General features: G+C 41.4%; 1 protein-coding gene across 1 annotated transcript; it reads right to left on the bottom strand.

Moving 5' to 3' along the window:
• Window positions 1-260: 260 nt before the first annotated feature.
• Window positions 261-1,193, bottom strand: LOC136610361 (olfactory receptor 11L1-like). The gene has a single exon (XM_066589593.1). The coding sequence runs from the start codon at window positions 1,191-1,193 to the stop codon at window positions 261-263; it is 933 nt and encodes a 310-aa protein (XP_066445690.1).
• Between the last annotated feature and the right edge of the window lie 6,933 nt (window positions 1,194-8,126).

Raw genomic sequence — 8,126 nt, 5'->3', positions numbered from 1 at the left:
AGTAGTGATCAGTGGGGGTCCTGCTACTGAGCAACTGCTGATCCATAGAGCAAGCGGGCAACAGCACTCAGCCGAGCACTGTTCCCCCTCAGCTGTCTCTGCTGCTTTTTCAACTCTTTCCTGCAGCTGAAGACAACCTCATAGAGATAGCCCACTCAACAAAGACATCTGAGTGGAAACAGCACTTGTGTGAGCACTGCAAACTCGTCATTGTAGTGATCAATGGGGGCTCGGCAGCAGGATCCCCACCAATCAATCACTCATTTATAACGCATTGCCTGTATGGCTTTCTTAATGTCTTTATTTTTCAGACTGTATATAATGGGGTTGACCAGAGGAGTAAACACAGTATATAGCAGTGATAGGATTTTACTCATGGAGAGAGTTTGGCCTTTTGTTGGGAAAATATAAATACTAAACAGAGTCCAGTAGAATATGGAGACCACAATGAGGTGGCAGCTACAGGTGGAGAAGGCTTTACGTCTACCGATATTGGATGGAATCCTTAAGATTGCCATAATGATATAAGTATAAGACACTACAATGATTGTGGTTGGAATGAGGACGATCGGAATGCCTATTAAATAAATTTCCAACTGAATAATGAATGGGTCTGAACAGGCAAGTTCTATTAAGGGGACAATGTCACAGAATATATGGTCAATGATTTTTGATCCACAAAATCTTATCTTTGATATTGTTATGATATCAATCAAACCCACAGAAAATCCAAACAACCAACAGATGCTGGTCAATATCACACAACGTCCACTTGTCATGATGGAGGAGTAATGAAGTGGATAACAAATGGCCACATATCTGTCACAAGACATCACAGCAAGAAGAAGACATTCAAATGTTTCTGAGGCACCAAAAAAATAAAGCTGAGCGATACAACCAATAAAAGTAATGGCCCCCCCATTATTCAGTAGGATGTGGAGGAAGTTGGGAACAATATCTGTGCATAACAAGATGTCACTGATGGACAGTTGTGAGATGAAGAAGTACATTGGAGTGTGGAGGTCCTTGCTGGTGGACACCAGGGTGATGATCAGGAGGTTCCCACATATTGTCCCAATGAAAATCAGAAGAAAGGCGCAGAACAGGACAATTCTTAAATGTTGACCACCTTGAAATCCTAAGATGAAAACTTCAGTCTTAGCAGTCTGGTTGTTCTCCTGTGTGTAGGACATATAGTTGTAATGCTAAAAAAAATAGCTACTGCTTTTGTTTTTGTTTTTTGTAATAATGTAAAATTGCATTGATCCAAAATCATGTCCTGGCCAAAATATTATACAGTATATCACATAATACACTTGGTAATGCTGATATAACTCTAACCCTACCCTTTATATTAGGAATCTAAATTGAAGAACTGATCTAACAAATGAAGATTATTATTATCTAACAGACCATTTTCATGTTTTTGTTGTTATTGTTGTGTTTTCTCTCAGTTCTGTTCTTAAGACAAGCTGAAGAGGTGAATGATGATACTTTTAGCAACATCACTGGATGAATGTATGCTCTGCCTGTGCATATTTATGTAGAAAATGTAGCCAGAGTCCCAAGTAGAATATCTCCCAGCAGATATCTCTGCTATTGCCTAATGAGTCTTCAGTGGTTCAGTCAATTGAAAAATATAAAAATACATATTTACAGCTTAATCCCAGAGACAATTCTTTCGACTTTAGGATGACACTACATCAAACACACACATATGTATAAATCTTCTCATTGTTAAGGTGAATACTGTATGCCATAAAGCATGTTGACACCTGATCGAACCATTTATAAAAGATGAACTTTTTGGACACTTTATTCCAAAGCTATAGATGCCAATAGTGTAGGAAAAGGGCTTCACTTTGCAGCCATAACAGCCTCTACTTTAAAAAGTTTTTTTTACAGTATTTTGGAGAGTGTCTATTGGAATCTCTTCCCATTCCGTCTGTACTTTTCTTCCGGAATAAAGCAGCATTGCCCCTCAGTTTTTATGGTTAGAAAGAAATTACGTGGCGCAAAGTTTAAAATGAATTATATATATATATATATATATATATATATATATAATTTTTTTATTTATGATCTTCTTTCCTTTTCATAGCAACATGGTTCACATTACTGGTGTATTCCACAAAACAATGGGCCAAGATAAGTAAAATAAACCACTGGTGGATGGGCTAGTTAGTCTGTTATTAGGGTAATCTATGCGTGATATGTGTCTCATGCATGAGCCATTATTTCCAACCCTTGGTTGAGGAGGAGAGGAACCCTGTTGATAAGACATCTCCTACCCACTTTTCCAATGACTCTCATCTGTATATGAATCCACCCTGCCAAAAACTCATAACTATTCCCTTATATGAGAAAAATATCCTCTTTGAGTAAACTACTAACTGGGGGGAAAAGAGAGAACAAAAAGAAAAGAAAAGAAGGGAGAGAGAAGAGAAAAAAGAGGGAGGGTAGTTAAGCATGTTGTAAGTATTGTATTTAGCAATGGTAGCTATGGGAAACTTCTTGCGGGAATAACATGCTCAGTCTGGCTCTATGAACATGCTTTAGGACCCTTGTGAACTTAGGAGTTATAGATGTTACTGAATTCCCTGGAGTCTTGGAATTTGATCCAGTAGTACCAATTTTACCAATGCCGTCAGGTCCTCCATCTCAAGTCCTCCACTATTATGTTGAACTACTTAAAATCAATGGACAAACAATCTGTTGCCATAACCTATGGTGGTGAATCACTTCCAAATTCACAAATTTTGTCCTACCCAAATCACCTGCGCTGTTCTTGTTGCATTTTTGTGACATGCTTCTGGCCACATACAAATCGTTGGTGCTATGCCATCTTGAATTTTTTTAGAGATAGATGATTTATGTGTGAACGTTAAAATTTTGCACCTCTGTTCCAATGTGAGTGACATCGACAGCTCTCTCTCCCAGTCACGTGTGTATGAAGGAATTGGTGTGTCTGGTTGTGAATTCAAAAGGTTATAAATGCAAGAAAGAGTATGTCTAGATGGACCACCTTCTATGCATAATTGTTCAAAGGACGTCTTTGAGCGGGCAAAACTTTGGAAATTTGGAAGGGATGTGAAATAGTGTCTAAGCTGAATGGTATGTGACGATGACACAGAAGCTGGGTGAATGGATTTGGCTAGTGCCTCCACTGATAGCCATGTCATCCTGAATAAAGCAGCATGCTCTTAAATTTTCTGCTGGCTATCCATCTGCTTAAGGCCTCACACTCCAGACCCGGTGAAAATGAGGGAATCCCTAATATTGTGAACAGTGCAAAGGATGCAGGGAAAATATCTGGTCTCTGGAGGGCCCTAAGGGTCATCCCTATCGTAGGTCCAATTGTGGGGTGATCTCTGACCTCAGAGGGAAGATCACTTTGTATCCAGGGCAAGGCTGTTAATGGCACCCACAGAGCCTCTCTATGGATACCTACCACTTGGTGTCCCCATGTCTATGCCAACGAACCACCCTTTGAAAAGGAGATGATTTCATGTCGAGAATACCCAGTCCTCCCTTCAATTTAGGTCTTACAAGTGAGGACTGGGCTATACTAATAGGTTTGTCTGCCCAAATAAAATTGTTCCGTAGAGAATTAAGTTATATGACGAATTGTAATGGTATAGAAACTGGAAGGGTCTGAAAACAGTAGAGAATTCCTGGGAGGATGTTCATTTTAAAGATTCCACATCTACCTAGATATGAGAATAACCCCTTTGTCCAAGTGTTCAGATCTGACCTAATCTCACCCAGAAGACCTGAGTAACTAGTTGAATAAAGATCTTTTGTACTTGTGGTAAGAAGAATATCCAGGCATTTAAGTCAGTCTTAACCCATCAGTAGGAAAATGATTCTTTTAGATCTACTACTAGAGGTTGGAGTCAGTAAATGTTAAGTGCTGCAGATTTTTTTTATACTTAATCTTAAGTTGGAAAATTTTGCATATGGACAAAGTTCAGGTATTAAGTTAGGAAGCAAAATGCGTGCCATCAAGATAAAGATAGTAAATCATCAGCATAGGCTGTATGGTTCCTTCCAACCATATCCCCAAGATGCTCAGATTGGAGTTAATGTGTTCCAGCAAAGGCTCCAGATGTAGAGCAAAGAGAAGGGAAGAGAGAACGCAATCTTGTCTCATACCATTTAAAACGTGAAATGTAGTGGCCATTGGCCTTCACTGAGGTTGAGGTAGATGTGTAAAGGCTTATCACTCATGTGGGACCCCAGTCCAATGTACTGGAGGGTTTTATGCTTAAACTCCCAATTTAGTCTATCAAATGCCTTGTAAACATCTGTAGAGAACAGGCATACTGAAAGGGATTCTTTTTAGGCTAGATGGATGATGTTGACAGCTCTAATGGTATTTTCTCTTGCTTCTTGCAGAGGGATGAAGCCCACCTGGTATCTTTGTATAATCTGTTGAAGAAAAGGGGACAGTCTGCTAGCTAATATCTTAGTGAACAATTTTAGGTCCACATTTAAGAAAAAGCAAAAAAGGCTGCAGCAGGAAGAGGTTGAAAATCAATCATTAAGTAACTGCTTAATCAGACTAGCGATATTCTTGTACATGTTTTGTGATGTACACAAAACATGCATGAATATATAACCCATTCCTCTGAATGGATTCATGCACATGAGCAATGTTTTTTCCCCCCTAAGTTACAGCTATACTGTTAGGGGAAAAAACCAACATAACACACGCTCAATCTTTGGGCATTTTGTCAGAATGCTTCACCCATTGTTTTGAATGAGACCTTGAAAGACATTGCATGGCACTCACAGGCCGTACAATGCAATGTTTCCTTTGAAGTTAATAGGAAACACTTGTGATCCCAATATGCCGATATCGCGCTTGTGGTGAGATTGTAGCCATATGTATCTGTGAGGTACTGAGGGGCGTAGTGGTGGACGGTCGCTACGTCGCCCCTAGGTACCGGTACTATGCATAAGGGGACTGGAGGAAGGTCATGTCTCGCTCTCAGACATAAGAAACCAGGAGCGTAATGTGGTTTCCAGCAAGCAGTTGCTGGAGATCTGTGCTTTAAAAATATCCGGGCCTGTTTTTTTGGAATAGATGGCAGGTTGGTAGTGGGGCTGTCCATTCCACCTCCTCCACTCCAGGGTGTGGGTGAGCCCAATCAGCACAGGTGCTGAGGCTGAGCCAGTGCTAGTGTGCACAGAAAGAGCAGATGCACGGACACAGGGGAGCTGAGATGGCTGCTGGACCCAGGCAGCCTGTGTGACCGGCTGGACATAGAAGCCCCGCTGTGCGCCGCACCTGCTAAGTGCGACCTGATCAGGCCAGGAGAGGCCGATAGCTGGATTCTGGACTATTATTTGTTTGCCTGATCACTGGATTGTGGACTATTATTTGTTTGCCTGAAACTAAGGCTGGACTTTTTGTGTTGCTGTTATAAAAATAAACGCAGGGCACGCCTGCTTTGGACTGCATCCGCTGGTGTTCCGTCTATGAAGTATCCCATAATGTTGCTACTGAAAAACACAAATGATCTCACAAAATCAACCCTTTGCATATGTCATGTTTATGAAAGAATGAAAGGGCTTTAGCTCTGTGGCTACGGCAACATAACAAAAATCCTCTGATCCTTAAGAACAGAAAAAGATTTTTTAGTAAAGACCGGACTTTGCGAACCCCTATAAGGCAAACTTGACCAAAATGTCTGGCTAGTAATCAAATGTGTATTGGGCTACTACTACCAATATTTTGTATGCAAGAAATTAGTATTTTTTGCAGGGAAAATACTCTTCCAAGATCAAAAAAGATTTTGTATTCTAAACACCAAGTACATTTGTGAAATATTTTCATGTAAAGGAGCATGATATTTGTTTAGTCAATAAACTGTTTTCATCACAGACTGAACTTCACTACAGGTAAGCAAAAACACATATGTAGCATGCACCAGACTAATGTTTGGCATGCTACATCTGTTTATTTAATGTGCCGAACTATGAATCATGGTTTTACACTATTTGCCTAGCTATTGATATATAACTATTGCCGGATTACTCATATTGCGTAAGCACGCTACATTAACGACGTTGCTTACTTCTACATCAATTGTAGAAGTGCTGGATCTGTACTAAAGAATGAATGAGCAATGATACAACTGACATATCTTAGTCTTTATCCAAAAGGTATAAATGTCAATCTGAATAGGTAAGTGCAGTCCTTGCAGGTACCTACATATCTTCTTCATCGTTATTTTGAAGTTTACATGATGCAGTTCGGCTGGTGTTTAAAATATACACGCTATAAGTACACATTAGAAGGCAGAGTAGGAGGTAGCAGGTGGAACTAATGTGTACTTTATAGCTTGTATATTTTAAAAACCAGCAGAGCTGACGAAGGGGTTATCCCCGAAACGCGTTTTCATAAGCTGATTACGTACCTTATTAAATAAAAGGAGACGTTTTCCACACCTTTGGTCACTTCCTACTAGTTGTAACCTGGAGTGTTGCGCCTTCTCCACTGCCAGTTTTTAGTCCTATTCTCTTGCTCTATCACGCCCTCAGGTGGTGCGTCATCGGGTCAGGCAGCACCTCCACCATTGAACTTACCACTCCACTCTCTTCACCATGTATGCAGTATCATTGTTCACAACAAACACGACTTACAGGTTTTGCTCCACCCCTCTCATTCCTCCTCGTCCACATGTGACGAGTAAGACGCTGGAGAGCCCTCGACAAAAGCAGCTGATCACCAAGTTTTGTTGCATGACTGTGTGCCCAGAGGAGAGAGAGCTGACTGAAGGGTAAGAGCCTCCGCTTATGTGCAGGGGTGGGAACATACAAATATATATTTATGCTGGGAGTTATGCAGGAAGTGTTATGTACTGTGGAGCGAAGAAAACACTACTAGGAAGGATATATATACTCGGTAGAGAGGTATATAGTAGGGTCATTAATACAAGAGGGACATAGGACATGTTCACGCAGGGTGGATTTGCTGTGGAATATCAGTAGTAGAGATTCTGCAGCTGATTGGTGTCTAAAAGTCTGCATCAAAACCCGCACCAATTTGAAGCCATTTGTAATGCAGCTTTGTGTGCAGATTCCCCCCTTCATTGAGAAGAGATAGATTCCACAGCGTATCCAGTGCAAAACTTGATATGCTGCAGATTTATATTCTGCACCGCGCATGCAATTTTTGCACAGACTTTGTGCAGATATTTTTTGTAACCTGTGGAGGTTTCGAAAATGTAATCCACTTTGCTGCTATTGTAAATTTTCCTCATGCATGGAAAACCCGCAGCAAATCTGTCCTGAGTGAACAGACCCACATAGTACGAGGTGGGGGGCAAAAATCTACGCAATTCATGGCATGAATTCATTGCATGATTCAATGAATGTAGAGTGCTCGGAAGCTCAGCCCATTACATACACCTTGGGTGTTAGCTGCCTTTGACAGCTGACATCCACCGGCAACAGCCGCAGTGTGCGTAAATGCTGATTATGGCTGCTAACAAGAGATGAGCAAACCTACTCGGCCACGCCCCTTTTTTCGCCCGAGCACCGCGATTTTCGAGTACTTCCGTACAAGGGGGAAAATATTCGGGGGGCGCCGTGGGTGAGTGGGGGGTTGCAGCGGGGAGTGGGGGGGAGAGGGAGAGAGAGAGGGCTCCCCCCTGTTCCCCAATGCTTCCCCCTCGCACAGCCACGCCTCCCCCGCCCCCCAGCGCCCCCCGAATCTTTTCGCCCGAGTACTGAAGTACTCGAAAATCGTGGTGCTCGATCGAGTAATTACTCGAAACGAGTAGGTTCGCTCATCTCTACTGCTAACCCTTTAAAGCCGACATCATTTAAATGCCCCAATTCATATTTGGGGGCTCGATTGCCCCACCCCCTGCAGTGATATCACGGGGGTGCTGTTCAATTGTTATGGCATCCAGTGTCTTGATAGAATGCCTGTTGGAATACTGTATAATGCAATCCTATAGTAAACTACAGGATTGCATTATACTGTGAGAGTTATCAAATGACGGAAAGTTCAAGATCCGTATAAAAAAAATAAAAAGTGGTAAAAGTTTTAAAAAAACACAAAATCTTTTTACCAGCCTTTTAATCAAAAAGTAAAAAAAATGGTATCTCTG

This window comes from Eleutherodactylus coqui, chromosome 2 (genome assembly GCF_035609145.1).
Source record: "Eleutherodactylus coqui strain aEleCoq1 chromosome 2, aEleCoq1.hap1, whole genome shotgun sequence".
In the NCBI taxonomy this organism is placed as follows: Eukaryota; Metazoa; Chordata; class Amphibia; order Anura; family Eleutherodactylidae; genus Eleutherodactylus; species Eleutherodactylus coqui.
The sequence above is the reverse complement of the archived record's forward strand: the minus strand, read 5'-3'. Positions and strand labels throughout refer to the sequence as shown.

Bases quoted from the DNA above. Each gene is read 5' to 3' on its own strand.
- LOC136610361 (XM_066589593.1), bottom strand. From the start codon at position 1,193: ATGTCCTACACACAGGAGAACAACCAGACTGCTAAGACTGAAGTTTTC.